General features: G+C 50.7%; 6 protein-coding genes across 19 annotated transcripts; 3 read left to right on the top strand and 3 right to left on the bottom strand.

Annotated features, from left to right (window-relative positions):
* The first annotated feature begins 67 nt into the window (after positions 1–67).
* On the top strand, positions 68–2,779 carry FVEG_02988 (hypothetical protein). Of its 6 annotated transcripts, none has more exons than XM_018890547.1 (5): positions 68–156; positions 245–389; positions 445–1,131; positions 1,194–2,213; positions 2,279–2,779. In XM_018890547.1, exons 3-5 carry the CDS (start codon positions 529–531, stop codon positions 2,360–2,362), a joined length of 1,707 nt encoding a protein of 568 aa, XP_018746875.1. In that variant the 5' UTR covers positions 68–156; positions 245–389; positions 445–528; the 3' UTR covers positions 2,363–2,779. The 6 variants fall into 6 exon arrangements, with proteins under 6 accessions (XP_018746875.1, XP_018746873.1, XP_018746878.1 ...); XM_018890550.1 differs by lacking the exon at positions 68–156 and adding an exon at positions 161–207 and having other exon boundaries at positions 273–389; XM_018890545.1 differs by having other exon boundaries at positions 245–1,131.
* Positions 2,498–4,319, bottom strand: FVEG_02989 (hypothetical protein). Its single transcript, XM_018890551.1, has 2 exons — positions 3,862–4,319; positions 2,498–3,809 (listed from the first exon to the last, which is right to left on the bottom strand). Exons 1-2 carry the CDS (start codon positions 4,114–4,116, stop codon positions 2,682–2,684), a joined length of 1,383 nt encoding a protein of 460 aa, XP_018746879.1. The 5' UTR covers positions 4,117–4,319; the 3' UTR covers positions 2,498–2,681.
* Positions 4,320–4,414: 95 nt separating this feature from the next.
* Positions 4,415–10,052, bottom strand: FVEG_02990 (WEE/WEE-UNCLASSIFIED protein kinase). Of its 4 annotated transcripts, XM_018890555.1 has the most exons (4): positions 7,875–10,052; positions 6,909–7,604; positions 6,055–6,674; positions 4,417–6,005 (listed from the first exon to the last, which is right to left on the bottom strand). In XM_018890555.1, exons 1-4 carry the CDS (start codon positions 8,788–8,790, stop codon positions 5,295–5,297), a joined length of 2,943 nt encoding a protein of 980 aa, XP_018746883.1. In that variant the 5' UTR covers positions 8,791–10,052; the 3' UTR covers positions 4,417–5,294. The 4 variants fall into 4 exon arrangements, with proteins under 4 accessions (XP_018746881.1, XP_018746880.1, XP_018746883.1 ...); XM_018890553.1 differs by having other exon boundaries at positions 4,415–6,005; positions 6,909–10,052; XM_018890554.1 differs by having other exon boundaries at positions 6,055–7,604.
* An 888-nt stretch (positions 10,053–10,940) lies between these two features.
* On the top strand, positions 10,941–11,446 carry FVEG_15161 (hypothetical protein; the record flags this gene model as incomplete). The annotated part of the gene is made up of 2 exons (XM_018904277.1): positions 10,941–10,963; positions 11,230–11,446. 2 exons carry the CDS (start codon positions 10,941–10,943, stop codon positions 11,444–11,446), a joined length of 240 nt encoding a protein of 79 aa, XP_018746884.1.
* A 43-nt stretch (positions 11,447–11,489) lies between these two features.
* On the top strand, positions 11,490–11,831 carry FVEG_15162 (hypothetical protein; the record flags this gene model as incomplete). The annotated part of the gene is made up of 1 exon (XM_018904278.1): positions 11,490–11,831. One exon carries the CDS (start codon positions 11,490–11,492, stop codon positions 11,829–11,831), a length of 342 nt encoding a protein of 113 aa, XP_018746885.1.
* Positions 11,832–12,558: 727 nt separating this feature from the next.
* FVEG_15163 (dCMP deaminase) lies at positions 12,559–15,353 on the bottom strand. Of its 6 annotated transcripts, none has more exons than XM_018904282.1 (4): positions 15,167–15,353; positions 14,019–15,109; positions 13,446–13,924; positions 12,559–13,401 (listed from the first exon to the last, which is right to left on the bottom strand). In XM_018904282.1, exons 1-3 carry the CDS (start codon positions 15,186–15,188, stop codon positions 13,880–13,882), a joined length of 1,158 nt encoding a protein of 385 aa, XP_018746889.1. In that variant the 5' UTR covers positions 15,189–15,353; the 3' UTR covers positions 12,559–13,401; positions 13,446–13,879. The 6 variants fall into 6 exon arrangements, with proteins under 6 accessions (XP_018746889.1, XP_018746887.1, XP_018746888.1 ...); XM_018904283.1 differs by having other exon boundaries at positions 12,670–12,692; positions 12,748–13,924; XM_018904280.1 differs by having other exon boundaries at positions 12,559–13,924; positions 15,155–15,353.
* Between the last annotated feature and the right edge of the window lie 20 nt (positions 15,354–15,373).

Here is a 15,373-nt window from a genome sequence, read left to right as displayed (position 1 = left end):
TCACTCACTCTCTGAAAGAGGCTGAGGAACAACAGCATGTACACAGAGTCTGGTGTCGTGTATGTATATAATATTAAGCCTGCTCGCGTCAATAATCCAGCCACGGTTGTAACTATTGAATCTGTCCTTCATTTATTTCTGGTGCCATCCTTCATCGTGAAGTCGACACCCCGTGGCTCAACTCTATCGTCCTGGCTCGATCTCAGAGTGAGAGACCCTTGTTTCTGACTAACTTAAGAGCTAGGGTCTTTCAGCTAATATCTTAGTTCTAGAGCCACTTTGAGAACCGCCAGATCTTAAATGAACTACCTAACAGAAGGAGGTAGGTAGATGGCGCACCTCCTTCCTGAGGTTTTCAGCTTAGCTTGGCTTGATACTTCTAGTCTTTGGTAGGCAATTGCGACTCGTCTGAGCTGGACCTCTTTCCATCTTACCAACAAATAGAAGCTCGTACTCCATCTGACTGGTTATACTGGACTCCATCCCTCTTAGAACATCGATATCTCGACTTGTCTACAACATCGCACGATGCCGATCGAATCGCGATTTTCGGTGTCGGTTCCTAATTGCTCAATTCAACAATGGATATTTGGCTCGCCTTCAGGGCCCTTACCAGATCAGAAGGCTTTCATCGATGCTGATAACCCTGAGCAACGTTATTTCACCTACAACCAAGCCCGATTGTTTGCGAAGCGTATCGCCGTCGGTCTTATCAGCAATGGTCTCCAGCCAGGTGATCGTGTTCTCCTCTTCGCTAGTAACAGCTTATTCTTCCCGACCATTGTGATGGGCATTTGGATGGCCGGGGGCATATTCACAGGAGCTAACCCTGGGTATGTCACTCGAGAGTTGGCCCATCAACTTCGAGATAGCGAGGCGTCATTCGTTGTTGCCGCGGAGAGCGGCATGGAAGTGGCATTAGCTGCTGCCTCGCAGGTTGGTATGAAAGCTTCACAAGTCTTTCTGTTGGATTCGACATGGCCAGATTCACCTATCGAGACACAACCCAGAGGAGGCAGTCGACACTGGACAGAGCTCATTGCGTCCAAGCCAGAGGGCGAGAGATTCGAGTGGACGGAGCCAAATGATTCTAATAAATCTGTCTGCTCTCTCAACTACAGCTCAGGCACTGTAAGTCAGTCTTTCAACTTTTTCTTCATCCTGAATAAGTGCCGCGAAGCTGATAGAATTAGACTGGAATACCGAAAGGTGTCGAGATCTCACATTACAATTATGTTGCGAATAGCTGTGGCGTGACTCTTTTCCATAAACTCCATCCCGACTACGAAGCTCGCCGTCAACGTGCTGCTGCCTTGTGTTTCCTCCCCATGTATCACGCCTTTAGTCAAGGCTACTTCATCACCAGCTTCCCTTGCGAGCGTGTTCCTGTGTATATCATGCCTTCCTTTGATTTTCCTAAAATGCTCGCACATATTCAGAATTTTCGCATCACGAAGCTTCTGGCCGTTCCTCCTATTCTTGTCCTTATGTCGAAACACCCACTTGCACGCCGTGCCGACCTGAGTAGCATCGACATGATTGCATCCGGTGCTGCCCCATTAGCGAAGGATACACAACGCGAAATAGCCGGGATGATACCTGGGGGCGAGTCAGTAGTACGGCAAGGTTGGGGGATGACTGAAGCAACCTGCACCGCATTGTCGTGGGACCCTAACAAAGCTCCTAGCTCTGCGGCTGGTGAGCTGACACCAGATTCCAAGGCCAGATTGATCCATATCGAAACTGGAGAGGAAATTACGACTGCAAACACTCCAGGAGAACTCTGGATCACGGGTCCTACGGTGATGCGTGGCTACTGGAGAAACCCAAGTGCAACCCAAAGCGCATTCGTTACTGACTCTGAGGGCACTCGATGGCTCCGTACTGGGGATGTTGCATATGTGGAGGAATACGCAAAAGGATCTCTCTTTCATATCGTGGATCGCGTCAAGGAGTTGATCAAGGTTAAAGGCATGCAAGTTGCTCCAGCTGAACTCGAGTCTCTCCTACTTGAACGAGAAGATGTTGCAGACGCCGCAGTTGTTGGGGTCATGGTCAACGGTGAGGAGCTCCCACGAGCCTATGTCGTCAGATCAGCAAACACAAAAGACACATCTGAACAAGACATCGCAGACTGGCTGGCTAGCCGTGTTATCAAATACAAACAACTTAAGGGGGGAGTGGTCTTCGTCGACGCTATCCCCAAAGTTCCTGTAAGTCCATTATCCTTCTCAAAAGAGGTGCTGCAAGTTCGAGGCTTATATATTGTCACTCAAAGTCGGGCAAGATCTTGCGTCAGGCTCTACGTGAGCGAGCAAAACGCGAAGTTAGCAACGGCCTTGAGGTGCGCGCCAAACTGTAGGTCAGCGGCGGCGACGCGCGCGCAAGCTAATATATTGCATTACTTCGCAAATCATAGACTTCTCTGCGTACGCGATGGTCTGTGAAGTACGGGCAAATCGATAAAGAAGGTATGTCACGATCGGTGACAGAAGTGTTCTCCTTTCTAGGACCAGACTGAGCAGAGTTTACTTGTATCAATATGTTTGCATGAGATTCTTAGTGTAAGGGAGGTTGTCTCAATAAGCGACAGCAGCATCTCTCATGGCTTTCAGGCATTTTATTATCTCCATTAATCGTTACACACAGGCCTCATCATGGCCCTTGCCATGAGACATATTTCATTTTCCATCACCAATCATCATCATGACTTCGTCCAACAGTGTTGAGGGTATCTTCATATCTCGAGCCCTATCAACTCGCCCTCCATCAATTCGATATTGGGCTGGCAGCTCCACACCATCCGCGATCCCCAATATCTTCTGGGAAACCGCTATTCCACATCTCGCTGCAACTGGCATACCATGCCCCGTATAACCAACACTAAGCCAGAGGCCACCATCTTCACCGCCTAAAGAAGCGGGTAGTTGGCCAACCCACGGATAGCCATCTTTCGAATAGCCCATTATGCCAGTCCACTCATAAGTAGCTTGGAGAGAAGTGTCCTCGGTTTCTTCTGGTGCCCTTAGCTTGACGGCCTCATGAAGTGAAGCACGCAATCGCTGAGCTATAACTGGGTCGATCGAATCGTCCCGCGATAGTCCGACTTGGCCATCGGACGAGCCTAATCTCTCACCGCCAGTGATAAGTTCACCCGAAGGTCTCTGGACTAAATAGTCGTCTCCTCCATCTGGTGTCCACCACACGTGGCTATGCTCTAGTGGTGAGCTGCCGTCTGAAGGGGTGAGAGCAGCAACTTGACCACGCACGGGAACTATGTACCCAGATAGCTTCGGAATAAGGTGTGAGGTATAAGCGTTAGTTGCTAGGATGACTTTCCTGGCTGCTATCTGGCCACGAGGGGTGTGGAGAACCCAAGAGTCACCAATCCGCTGAAGATGCTCCACGGGCGTCTTTGTTTGAAAATTGAAGACGCTTGAGTCGTTTGCTTCAAGGAGACTCTCAAGAACCCAGCTAACAAGCTTATATGGCCATAGCTTAGCGGCGTTGGGCTGGTATATGGCAGCAGATGCCCCTGAAACTCGCAGGTTCTTGAGCTGCTCCTGATCTGTTATTACCTTGATATCGTCCGCAAGCTCGGGATTGGTTTTCTTTAGACGGTCTAGATGCCGGGTCACGATGTCGAGGATTTCCTGTGAAGGGACGTGGGACACACCTCCAACTGTCTCCCAGTCACAAGGGATATTGTGCTCTGATACAAGGTCCTTTAGGAAGTTAAAGGTATCAAGTTCAAATTGAGCGACTGGAGCTTTGGAGGCGTAAATAAGGGGCTGGCAATGACCACCATTCTGATGGCAATCAGTAATCCCGTGTAAAAGACTTTAAGCAGGCTTAACTCACTCTTCCTGTAGCTCCCCAACAGGCCTCTCTTGCCTCGAGAAGCACCACATTCTTACAGCCCCCCTTAGCAAGTTCTCTCGCTGCAAATGTCCCCGTGATACCACTGCCAACAACCACAACATCGGCTGTGGAAGGGAGCTCAGCTGTGGTGCGATGCCCGATGAGCTTCTCAGAGGGTTCGTGATGCCAGTACGATTTTGTGCTCTCAGTGCTGGGCAATTCAGCCTGTCCTGGTAGTAGCGTGGGGATCGCCATTGTTTAGCTGAGGTGTTTTAGTGTATGTGTGGGTGCTGATGTGAGACCAGATATAAGTTTGAGGTAAGTTGCGGAGGTGTAAGTTCAAAGTCTGGTAGGTTATGTATTGATTGTGAATCCGTCTTAGTAAACCTCCGCCTTGACCGGCAGTTATTGGAGGGCGTTGGCATAACATTAGATGTATTACGTAGATTTCCATATTTATCAGTTGCGTGCATAGGAGATATAGATAGACTGATATGATAAAGGACTGCAGTATCATGGGCTTTCGGATATCACGCATACACGCACAACTTGATACCCAGGCAAAGTAAAGTGTTGATTATGAATTGATCGTATCATGTTCATGCCATTTCGTCGTCAGAATCATCAGCAGCTATCAGATCAAGCTCCCCCATCCAGTGACCTTTCAATCCATCCCATTCTGCCTTGCTTCGGCAGTGGGCTTCTAAAGTATCCTTGCACCATGCTTGCTTGTATGCTTGCTCAAAGAGCCATTACTATAATTTACAATATTCCAGCTTCTCATGTAGCAAATCCTGCACCTTCCAATGACTCGATACAATCATTTCTCAAAGACAACCGTCTCTTTTTGGCTCCTCCATATGCTGTGTCCTGTGCTGTTGCCCCTCTCTGCTGAATCCTGCAGAGGTTTGCGGGAACTTTTGATTATTACTCCCACCCAATATGCGCTGTAACCACAGCATGTCTAATGCTTTCCGGGGTATTTGGTACACGCAGTCTCTTTGTTGAGACGCAAAATATTCAAGCCATCTTCCTGAGAGGGGCACATTCTTCAAACTGTGCTCTCGCTCCCTGTGGCGTACAAAGAAAAGTTGACAAATGAAAAAAAAAAGGTCGATCCGGGGAACAGTTGTGGCATGCCTAGTGGCGACAGCCTCCGAATCGAAGGTTGAATAAAGAACTCAACAAAACGCCATGGGAATAAATCTCCCGCCAATGGCTTCCATTCCTCGTGGTACTCGTGTCATGTCGCAGTAGCAAATAATGTAGATGTCGTCAGAGCACATAACTCCTCATGGTCGTGAGTGCTATGTTCCTAGTTCGAACCAGGTTCCCCAACATCATTTCGGCGTACTTCTCCTCATAAAAATCGCAAAAAGCTCCTTCTAGACCTCCAGTGCTATCCAGAGTGAAATGCAACGAGGTAATTCCCTCTAGACGTCAGTCATCTCTGTGTCGCTGTCACCACCCTCTGCGATGGAAATAGGGATCAACTCCTCATCGGGTCCCCAGTTTCCTTCGTAAACAGTTGCCGGTGCGGCGCGGTGGTGGCCAACCCACTGCAGGCCCTCAAGTTCCAGAACCTGATGCACAGTTGGTCGCTCACTGGGCTCTTGAGCTGTCATCCATCGTACAATCAAGTCGAGAGAGCTGTTGTGGGTGGCATTAACCATAAACTCAGGAGGTTGCAGTAGTTCCGATCGCTTGGATGGACCAAACAAGTTGCTTGGGTCATGTGTCTTGCCACTTGTGAAGTCATCGCTATGCATAATCTCGGTAGGGTTACCAGTGGCATCTCGCTGGACCTCAATAGAGGGATTCCAGGTGAGACTTGGCACTTCGGAAAGATCTCCCGAGCGGAGGGCGATCCACGTAGGTCCATTGTCAGGTAGGACAACGTTGGCGGCTGTCTCAAGGATGATGAGACCAAGGGAGAAGACGTCGGCGGACTGGCAGGATTTGCCCTTGAGCATCTCCGGGGCCATGTACTCACGATCGCCCTCAACGTCCACGCCTTCGGCAGATGAACAGGATTGGGCTAGGCCGAAGTCACCAATCTTGAGAACACCTTCGAACGTGACAAGAATGTTGGCCGGCTTGAGATCCAAGTGCATGAAACCTGAATCATGAATATCCTTCAGGCCCTACAGAAATGTTAGTAGGTATAGAGTAGCGAAGTGGTTTATAACTTACCAAGCACAGGTCCTGGAGAATCTTGAAGATGCGAAAGTCATCTAGTCGTCCACCTCGTCCAACAGTGCCCAGAAACTTGTCGAGGGTACCCTCTTCGCAGTACTCTGTTTGAATATAGAGATGGTTGTTGTAGTCCCAATGATCGAAGTACTGGACCACATGCTCGGAGTAGCTAAGAGTCCTCAAAATTTCGGCCTCTCGGACCTTTGTATCCCGATCCTTCGGTCCCTGGAACGCATGCTTGCTCTTCTTTACAGCATAGACTCTGCCCTTAGTGGGGCTTGTTGTCGGGGTTGTACTGAGGTTGCCAAATGTCATTTGATGGTCCGCCTGAGTGACACGATAGACGACAGAGAATTCACCCTTTCCAATCTGCTCGACTTTGTCAAATCGGGAGGACAGGCTTGCATCAATGTCAATGTTACTAGTACGGGCGTTCACAGGAGTAACAAGGAGGCTGGTAGATGATCGCAAGTCCCGTCCTGCTGTTGGGGTGACGGGAGGTGGCATGTTATCAGAGAAGCCATCGCCAATCTGAGAAATAGACAATCGGCTGGTGTCGAGAGGCAGCAAACTCTCACGTGGGGTCTGCGGTGTTCGTCGTCCATCAAGAGGGCTGGCTGATTCACAGAGTTTCGATTTAGTAAATGTCTCATGAGGAGAACTGAGGGAATGACTCAAAGAAACTGTGCTTAGTGGAGAAGGAGAGTGTAATCCTCGTCGAGCCCGGGAACGGCCAAACGAAGATAGAGGCAGATGCGAAGATGGGGAATACAGACGTCCAGCATCGGGAAGCCGACTTGGATTGTCGACTTTTCCAGCTGGTCTGTCCGTTGTTGGGACTTCCGACTTACAAGTTGCTTCTCGAGGGATAGAGGTGCCAAAGACCGGAGTAGTAGAGTGTAATGTTCGGTTGGCAGTTGGGCTATGGTTGTCATGGGGACTCTCAAATGAGTACTCGCTGACCTTGCTAAGGCTGGGAGTTAAAGTGTTCTTGGTTGGAGTAGGGGGAGCGTCGCCTTCCATGGGTGTCGAAAAGTCAATCGTTTCGCCAAAGAGCTTGTGCTCATCACCGTCCAGGCCGAGGACACTGCCGCGACGCGCACTCCTAGAAGCACTGCCACGCTGGAATATCGACATGCCCTTTCCTGGCCTACCAAAGCTGGCTGTACTGTTACCAAATGGGGTGGAAGGGAGGCCGCCAAAAGAATTCCGGTTGTTACCCCTCTTCTTCATAGCACTCCCGGCCGGTGGAGGGAAAGTAGCGAACGGATTAGAATGCTTCTTGCACGGTGTATCGGGAGGGGCCATCTTCTTGTCGGCATCCTCTTCGGGGTTTCGGTTGACCTTGGAAATAAGTCCAGTAGAGTTGAAAGCGCCCACCCACAGCTGCGAGTTGCTGGGTGTCGCCATGGCCTTGGACATATTATTTGGGCCAGTAGGTCGTGTCGCATTGAGAGGAAGGGATCGTGAGAAAAGGTGAGGTCTGGGTCGATCTGGCATCCGGGCCACGGGAGCATAAATAGGTGCTTCCTCGGTTAGGCTGTTTCCTGAAGACGATGTCGTCAGTGTCTTCGATAGAGGATGTGGTTGGTGGGCCTTGTCGCCAAAGAAGGAAGTGGGTGGTGGTTTCGAGGTCGGCGTTGTAGAAACAAAGGGACTCTCTTGAGGCACAGGGGGAGGAACAAATTGGTCCAGAGAAAGGCGAGGTCGACTTCGGACAGGAGAATATTCGGAGCTCATCTGAGCCAGCTGTCGTTCACCGGATCGTCTTCCCCAAGATCCTCGCTCCCCATATCTTTGTTGTAGAGTTGACTTACGTAGGGACGATGACCTCTTAGGAACATTCGTCGTCGCAGGTGTTGGTGAGGAAACAGGATCGCGGAATGGCGATCCGCTAGTACCCGCAATCTCATATTCGGTAGATGAGTCTTCATGTATATAGAAGCTCTGTGAAGATGTCGTATTGGCGCCAAAGATATTTTGGTCCTCGTTCTGGCCCAGCCCCGATATTCCATGCAAGCTCCGTCGCTTAGCCACTGGGCTTCCCTGGCTCGGTTGGTCCAGATTCATGGTTGCGTCACTGCGCTTTAATGACCCGTTGTTTGGGACCGTCTGGCCGTCATTGTTGGAATCAAGAGACTTGAGAAATGAGGTCGGCGAAGATCCAGCGACGTCGAGAGTGAGGCTGCGTCGCTTGACGGGACTGACAGAGATGGGGCTTGTAGCTCCCAGAGCGTTGTTCTCTTGCCCTGATACATCGATAACCGAAGCCAAAGGTACCGCAGGTAGTGAGTTGCCGCTATCGGGAGCCATGTTGAGTGCCCTCTTGAGAGGGCTCTTGGGAGAAGCGCGTGCTCGTGTCAACGGTCTCGAGGGCGATGTCTTACCGGCCTTGGCGGAACGCAACGAGAGCCTAACGCTGGGGCGGAAGGGTGTAAAGGCGCTTGAATGCGGGGCACCGTTGATATGAGGAGGTGCTGAGCGAGTGTGTGACGGTAGAAGTTGTTGGTTTTGCGGCGTTGCGCCGAATCGACGACAAGGCGATTGAGGTGAGGTTTGGTGGGGGCTTTCGGGGCTCAGCGAGTTTTGAGAGTTGGAACGCGTTAAAAACTTGGAAGGTGATCGTGAAATAGAGCGTCGGAGAGTGCGAACTGCCGATGTGACGTCGATGTGATGGGCGTGGGTTGGTGATGGTAGGGCGAGTGTGCCACCGCTGCTGTTCGAGAAGGACATTGTGAGGTTGCGAAGTGCTGCGCGCTGCGCTGATGCGCGAGCAAATGACGCAGTAAGGCTGATGGGTATAAACAGTTGAATAACTAGGCGTTATCGATATTTGCTGCTAGTGCGAGATACAGTGACCGGTGAAGGATGCAGTAGGTGAAATAAAGGTTGCGGACGTTGGTGAACCAAATGTGCAAGTCGAAGATGTGAGAAGCAGCTCGACGCGATACCCAACAAATCGCAAAAAGCTATGCCAGTCTCACTCGGATGTCGAAAGTCATATCATGACTCGACAACTGAGAGTAATCAGACGCTAAAGTGAGGAGGCAGAAGGCAGAAGTGCGTTGAGCGTAGGCTTCCGTTTAAGTGCCCGAATGGTGATGTCGTCGACAAGGCAGCCAGATAGATACCGTAGATAAGAGTGGTCGACGTGAGTTCGCGTTGAGGGTTGAGTAAATATGAGTGATTGTCGACAAAAAAATGTGAGGTTGAGTAGAGGAGGAAAGTTGGTAGAAGTTGGAACTGCTAAGCAGCTGTAGGAGTAGTGCTGCAGGTGGTGGTTGTGTCGTGTTTCGTACAAGCAAGATGGACGTCCGGGTTGGAGTTGGGGGTGAGCGGGTTGAAGAGACGAACGGGAAGACAAGAGAGTTGGGTTAGGTAGGTAAACTAGTTAGTTAGTTTGGGTGTGGCAGTTGGACCATGGCGCTCGTGAACTGAACGGGCATGGGGCTACTGATCCTGACACAAACTAACAAAGTTGTGTGTAAAGAAGAGAAGAGACTAATGAAAAGCAAACTGTTCCTGCAGTTGTCGTCCGGTCTTGTCTCTGTTTTTACTTTGCTCTTGCTCGTCGAGTCTTTGTTTTTGTGGTTTGTTTGAATCCACAAACAAGCAGCAGAGTTCAGAGCAATAATACTATCGGCCCCGTCGTGTACAATAACCCCTCGTGTGGCTGCGTTGAAACCCAAGAACCCTTCCTCAGGGCAGAACGTGGATACTCCAACTGGGGTCTGGTGACTCAGAATATCAGGTCGAAAGGACAACGACTGGTAGTGATAAGTCAGGCTGGTATGCACTCGTCTGGACTTTCTTGGTGTCTGTGTTGGGAAGTTGGTGCAGACCACAGTTGACTTGCAAGTAACAAAAGACCCAGAGGGTGTGACAAAATACTAGTGAGAGATAGCCCGGACAGACAGGATGGGATGAGAGTGGAAGGGAGGGCGCGCAAGAAAGAGGATGGACAAGACAGCCTGGAGTGAGTGGTTGGAGGAGAGGGTCCCCCATAGACGGATGGGGATAGGGAGCGTGGGAGCCCAGGGATGGCGCGTGTTGGCGCTATAGGCTAACAATTTGGTGCACGCCCCGTACTGTAAAAATGGTAGGCTCAGGCTGAGTTAGTGGGGACTTTCCAGTTGTCTACAAGCCTCCTGTCTTCAACCAATATTCAATATATCAGTTGGTGAGGAACGGGAGAATCACTAGAGCAGTCAATATCATAACAGGGAAACAACGCGCGTACTTTGCATCAGGGAGGCAAATTCACTTTTGTGTATCCGTACTCGTCCTCTACCATCCAAAAATCTCTTCATCATATTAAAGAGGCTGGAAAACAACAAGCAGGTGTAGAGGCGCGCGACAAGTGACGCATTTGTTTACACGTTTGCCTAAAGAGGAATAGTGTCACACGAAAAGACGCGTTTCTCCAAACAAATGCTAGGGGTGCAACAACATACAGCTCACACAGACATCAACTCACTAACACACCCTCAAGGCTGGCCCTGTTCCTGTTAGCGAGTGGCTTCCTTTAAGGATGGCGCCGGGAGCTGGTCCCCGTAACTCAACCCGCTCATGGCCCGTCCATGTTCCATCTCAAGCCTCTGGCTGGTAGCTAGGTCTGATTCTTGTTCTACGGAGTACAGGACTCTGCTCTACAGGTAGAGTTGCACTGATCTCTCTGTTTCATCGGCCATGGCACGTTCATCGGAACAATCACATTCCTTCGTGGCTTCGTCATGTCCAGAGATTCTCTCTCCATGTCTTGATGCTTCCTCCTCGTCATCCGTAGGTAGGACAACCGACTTATTGAATAACGACGATCGTTGATGGTCAGGGAAAATCACATTGTCTGTGACTGGATGTTCCTGTGAACTTGTTGAGCCTCCATGCCTGTTGCGCTAGGACTCTTGTAAGTGAGGGCCACGATATATCCATGGGTAGAGAGTCTGGAGTGGTTCCTGAAGCCAACCTCAAACTTCAGACTGCCCAGCACCTCTTCTCCGTTTCCGAGAAAGAAAGAGGAAAATGGATACGAATGCAATAGAGATTACCCACTTGCGAAGAGTTTCTGGCTTTTTCTGGCTCACATCATCTAGGTTGAAATCAATCTATCAACACCAAAGTTCATGTGGAAATCTTATTCAAGAGACTGACATGGAAGTCGGACATCCAAAGCCCTGATTCGTCAATACCCCACTGGGCGCCTCTCAGCGCCAGTGCTCAGGGGTATTCCCGTCCTTCAGACGCTCCTCAAGCCATCACAAGCCACCTCACCCCCGAGACCTCCCCTCATCAGGCCCAGGGACTTCTCTGTTCTTTCCAGCCAGGGGAGATCCCATGGCACTGGCAGTTGGCAGGGGATGGCGCCCGTTGGACTGAAGATCGCCTCTAACATGGCATGGAATTCTGGTGGAATGGCATGAGGCCTATTCTCGATGGGGCAAAAAAGACGAGCGCTTCTGCTGGTCAGTCTCGAGGTCGCAGTTGCTGTAGGACAGCAGCATCTACTTAGACGCTGGAGTAACTGTCCCAAGATAGATCGAAGGTCGCAGCACGGGCACTTACACTGGCACTCGCAAGTTGCAGCAAGTCCAAAGCAAGATACGATAGGGACGGGGGGGTTGGGGCCGCCGTGTCTAGAGCCCACCCGTTCGCTGGCTCCCGTCCCCTTCAGACCACTCAGCGTCATGATCGTCGCCGTCACTTGCTGGGGGGCATGCTTTATCCCGGGTCCCATCACCTGCCTCGTACAGGACTGGGCTACCTCGAGCGAGTGAGTTGTGTTGCACACAACAGAGACAACGTCAGCCCTGGCTAGTCAATGGGTACGGTACTCTGTACAGCTTAGTTTTCGTTACCAAGCGAGTTCCTCATACCAGCCACTTCCTATGGATGAGTTTTCTCTGCGTCTTACAGCCGCTCAGTGGCCCTCTTGTTCAGGCCCTCTTTGCCTCTACCGGCAGAAATCAGTAGCAGTCATGACATGGCCATACCAGGCCAGGCCAAGTCATCGCATCGGGCACAGGCACCTCGAGGCTAGCATCAGCATCAGTGTCAACCATGTCCTGACCTACATCCCGATGCGCCGGCCCCTCTCATGACGCGCAGGAAATCTTCCCGTTCTGATCAAAACAAACAAACGATTTGCTTCCCCTATCCTCTTGTGCACTCCCCCACTAGCTGACGGTGGTAATTTGAGCTTTAATTGTGCTCTTTATGCCAACCAGCCCATGTCATCTCGCTTCTTATGAGGGAGTCCGGGATGGCCCCCGCTATATGCAAGAGGGCACTACACTAACAATTCAATTGTGTGCGCTCGTCAGTTGGGGCCTGCGTGTGGACGAGAAGAGGCACAAAAGCCCTGCTCATGAGCCTGGGGCCTGGGCCAGAGGGACCACAAAGCGCATCAAATCGAAAAGCTGTGCATCGTACTCCGTACTTCTGAGATTTGAAGCCCCTAGCATGTCGCCCATCTAACCAACTGCCAATCAAGGCCATCAATCGGCATTGCCTCTACCGTTGCTGCACCGTGCTTCTTGATCGGAGGTTTTAGATCAACTCACATATCGACTTACACGGAGCATCGTCATCGTCATTTGCACTAACACAATGAAAGGTCCTTCATCATTGTTCACATCCTACGTACAGATCAGCTCCAACTCAATTCACTCAATACATCCCCCGCGCTCGCACATTTTACACTAGACAGGGGATGCAACTGGCTGTGCACAACATAATCAGTGCCAACTTTGTTGACCGCCTGACTTGGTTGCATATTTTATGGGACATCGCTGCAACTAGCACGTCGTTGAAGCACACCGCACAAGTCTGCGGCTCTGTGAAATGAACCCCTATGCAGTTCATATTATAAGGGCCGTGTAAGTGGCCTCTGGCAGCAGCGGTCTGCAACTTTCAGCGCAGCTTCGCCAACTTTGACATACTCCTGAGCCCCTATTCGCAAACTGTTTCCTGCATGTGGTAGCCGTTGTCCTGTTGTTGCGATGCAAACGCACGATGTGTTCAGGCGTATGAAACAAAGCAAGAGTTTGTTACAGCCGAGACATTCGAGAACTTGTGCGACTTTAGTTAGCACGTAGTCGAAATTAAGCGCTTGGATAAAGGATGCAGATATTGAATTTATTCGTGTGCGTTGAAATGTTGGTCTTGCATAAGAGACCGTCGAGAACAGGGCCAGTTTAAACCCAAGCGCACCGTTATTCGAAACGGAAGACACAGACAAACGCCATGACGCAAAGTGGCTTCATTCTCATCTTCCCGCACTGCGGCCAAGTGGGCTATGGCTACCCTGTAGTGTTCTAGAGTTCGGCGTCATTGGGGCTTGGTAACCTGCTGGCCTCAATAACGGGCCACACTGGCAATGCAATACGCACCTCGACGGGCCGTCTGCCTGCCTCTTCCGCCTTTCAGGTTTCGGTGCAGCGATGCAATGCTTCAAGTGGACTCGGGACAGGGCGGATACTGCATGAGAGAGCGTTGCACATAGTATTTGATTGGACAATTGGACACCACATTCGCAAGGGAGTCAGCGAGGGGTACAGTAACTTTGCATGTCAACTCCAGCCTTTGACCAAAGTCTCATATGCACCTCCTCGCGAGGGAGGATCGAGATGAGCGAATTTTGCATGCCAATTGAGGTGGGTGATCCTGAGCACGTAGTCTTCTGCCATCAAATCTTGTTCAAGTAATTCCAGTATCGTGTTCTGCTTCAATAAGCCACATTCTGGGCAAAATCCAGCATCTCTCCCAAGATTCCCCACAAAGGCATAGCAAGGGATTATAGTGAGACGGCCGATATACCGAAGATCTAGTAAAGTTCCATCTTCTCGAGATGAATCAGGCCATTGGGCGGCTAGATCTGAGTCAGTATCAAACTCTCAAGAAGCACTAGTGAATGACAGAATTGCGTCCAGATCTGGACTCCAAGGGAGGGTTCATGTACTCACTGGTATGAACTGTCTCAGCTTCACGCCAGCCTCCCTAAACACCCGGGCTGTATCGTTGTCCATGCTGTATGTGTGAGCGTAGACAACCTCGCTGATGCCCACCTGGCAGATTTTGATACTGCATGTGAGGCAGGGACACGTGTCGCAGTATAGGACAGAACCCTCGCGTATTCTTTCTCGCCCCGCTTCCAGAAGCGCGTTCTCTTCGGCATGGATACACAGGCAAGTCGATAAGCCCACTCCGGAGCTGTTGCCGTCATTGCACCTTGGGCAGCCTCCTTCAGTGCAATTCTGTAGTCCCCTTGGAGTCCCATTATAACCGGTGCTAATGACCCTGCGTTCTTTGCCAACAAGCACACATCCGACTCTACGCTTCATACAATTGGAGCGTTGTGCAGCAAGGGATGCCAATTCCATAAAATAAGTGTCCCAGCAAGGGCGAAGACGATCAGGATTCGGGATGTCCAACTTGCCAAGGGTAGCATAGAGGTGCGCTAGAGAGGATGATGTGTTGAGTAGTCTCACAACAGCACGGGAGATAAGGGGTGAAAGGCCTTTCTCTGCATCGTATAGGTGGATATCGCTCTCTCTGACAAAGTCTTCTAGACTCATGTCAGGCTCTCCCGTATGCCTCTGCCTCGCGCGGTCCTGGAACCGTCGCCAGCGGACCGTCAATGGCGCATCGACGGAGAGCAATAGGAAGAAAGGCCGACGGAGAAAGACGTCTAGAACTGCCTCGGTGGGAATGTCAGTAGTGACAAAGCGGCTGCGCCAGCGTTTCGTCACAAAGTCGAGGAGTTCCTCAGCTGTGGAAAACACGTGTTGCGGACCATCCCGGAGAGTCAGCGTGGTTTCAGAAGACTGGTAAACATTCTTGGTGGTGAGCGCTGTTGAGGTCAGAGCGCCTTTGAAGGCTGTCGAGTCAGTAGACTGTGATGGAGACTCTGCATCGTGTTCCTCGGGTGAAGCGGAATGGGCTCCAAGCGAGGTATTGGACGGTCTTGGCTGGGATTGTGGCTGTAGATGGAGAAGTTTGAATCCATGATGCTCAACGAGATATTGGGCCACCGTCTTTTTGCCGGAGCAGATACCTGATCTATGTGAGTTTGGGACTTGACTTGGGAAATTTTGGATACGTTTGTTCTTACTGCCACAGACGCCGATGAGCATGCTGTAGTTCGATGCTGGATTTTGTTCTGGATTTTGTAGATGTAAAGTCGGGAACAGGCCTTGGATGATGTATGATGCCTCACGTTGAGATTTTCCGTATGGCCATTTGACGCGTACGGCGACTATTCTAAGCGCGTCGCAGAGTGTGGGGGTGCACTGTTCGCAGCTGTGACCGTTGTTGTTCT

The sequence above is a fragment of the Fusarium verticillioides genome, chromosome 5 (assembly GCF_000149555.1).
Source record: "Fusarium verticillioides 7600 chromosome 5, whole genome shotgun sequence".
In the NCBI taxonomy this organism is placed as follows: Eukaryota; Fungi; Ascomycota; class Sordariomycetes; order Hypocreales; family Nectriaceae; genus Fusarium; species Fusarium verticillioides.
The sequence above is the reverse complement of the archived record's forward strand: the minus strand, read 5'-3'. Positions and strand labels throughout refer to the sequence as shown.

Bases quoted from the DNA above. Each gene is read 5' to 3' on its own strand.
- FVEG_02988 (XM_018890547.1), top strand. From the start codon at position 529: ATGCCGATCGAATCGCGATTTTCGGTGTCGGTTCCTAATTGCTCAATT. The intron at 1,132-1,193 runs GTAAGTCAGTCT...TGATAGAATTAG, and splicing joins TCAACTACAGCTCAGGCACT to ACTGGAATACCGAAAGGTGT. The intron at 2,214-2,278 runs GTAAGTCCATTA...TGTCACTCAAAG, and splicing joins ACGCTATCCCCAAAGTTCCT to TCGGGCAAGATCTTGCGTCA.
- FVEG_02989 (XM_018890551.1), bottom strand. From the start codon at position 4,116: ATGGCGATCCCCACGCTACTACCAGGACAGGCTGAATTGCCCAGCACT. The intron at 3,810-3,861 runs GTGAGTTAAGCC...GATTGCCATCAG, and splicing joins GTTGGGGAGCTACAGGAAGA to AATGGTGGTCATTGCCAGCC.
- FVEG_02990 (XM_018890552.1), bottom strand. From the start codon at position 8,790: ATGTCCTTCTCGAACAGCAGCGGTGGCACACTCGCCCTACCATCACCA. The intron at 6,006-6,054 runs GTAAGTTATAAA...ACATTTCTGTAG, and splicing joins TTCTCCAGGACCTGTGCTTG to GGCCTGAAGGATATTCATGA.
- FVEG_15163 (XM_018904279.1), bottom strand. From the start codon at position 15,188: ATGCTCATCGGCGTCTGTGGCAGTAAGAACAAACGTATCCAAAATTTC. The intron at 13,925-14,018 runs GTGAGTACATGA...ACTCAGATCTAG, and splicing joins AGCTGAGACAGTTCATACCA to CCGCCCAATGGCCTGATTCA.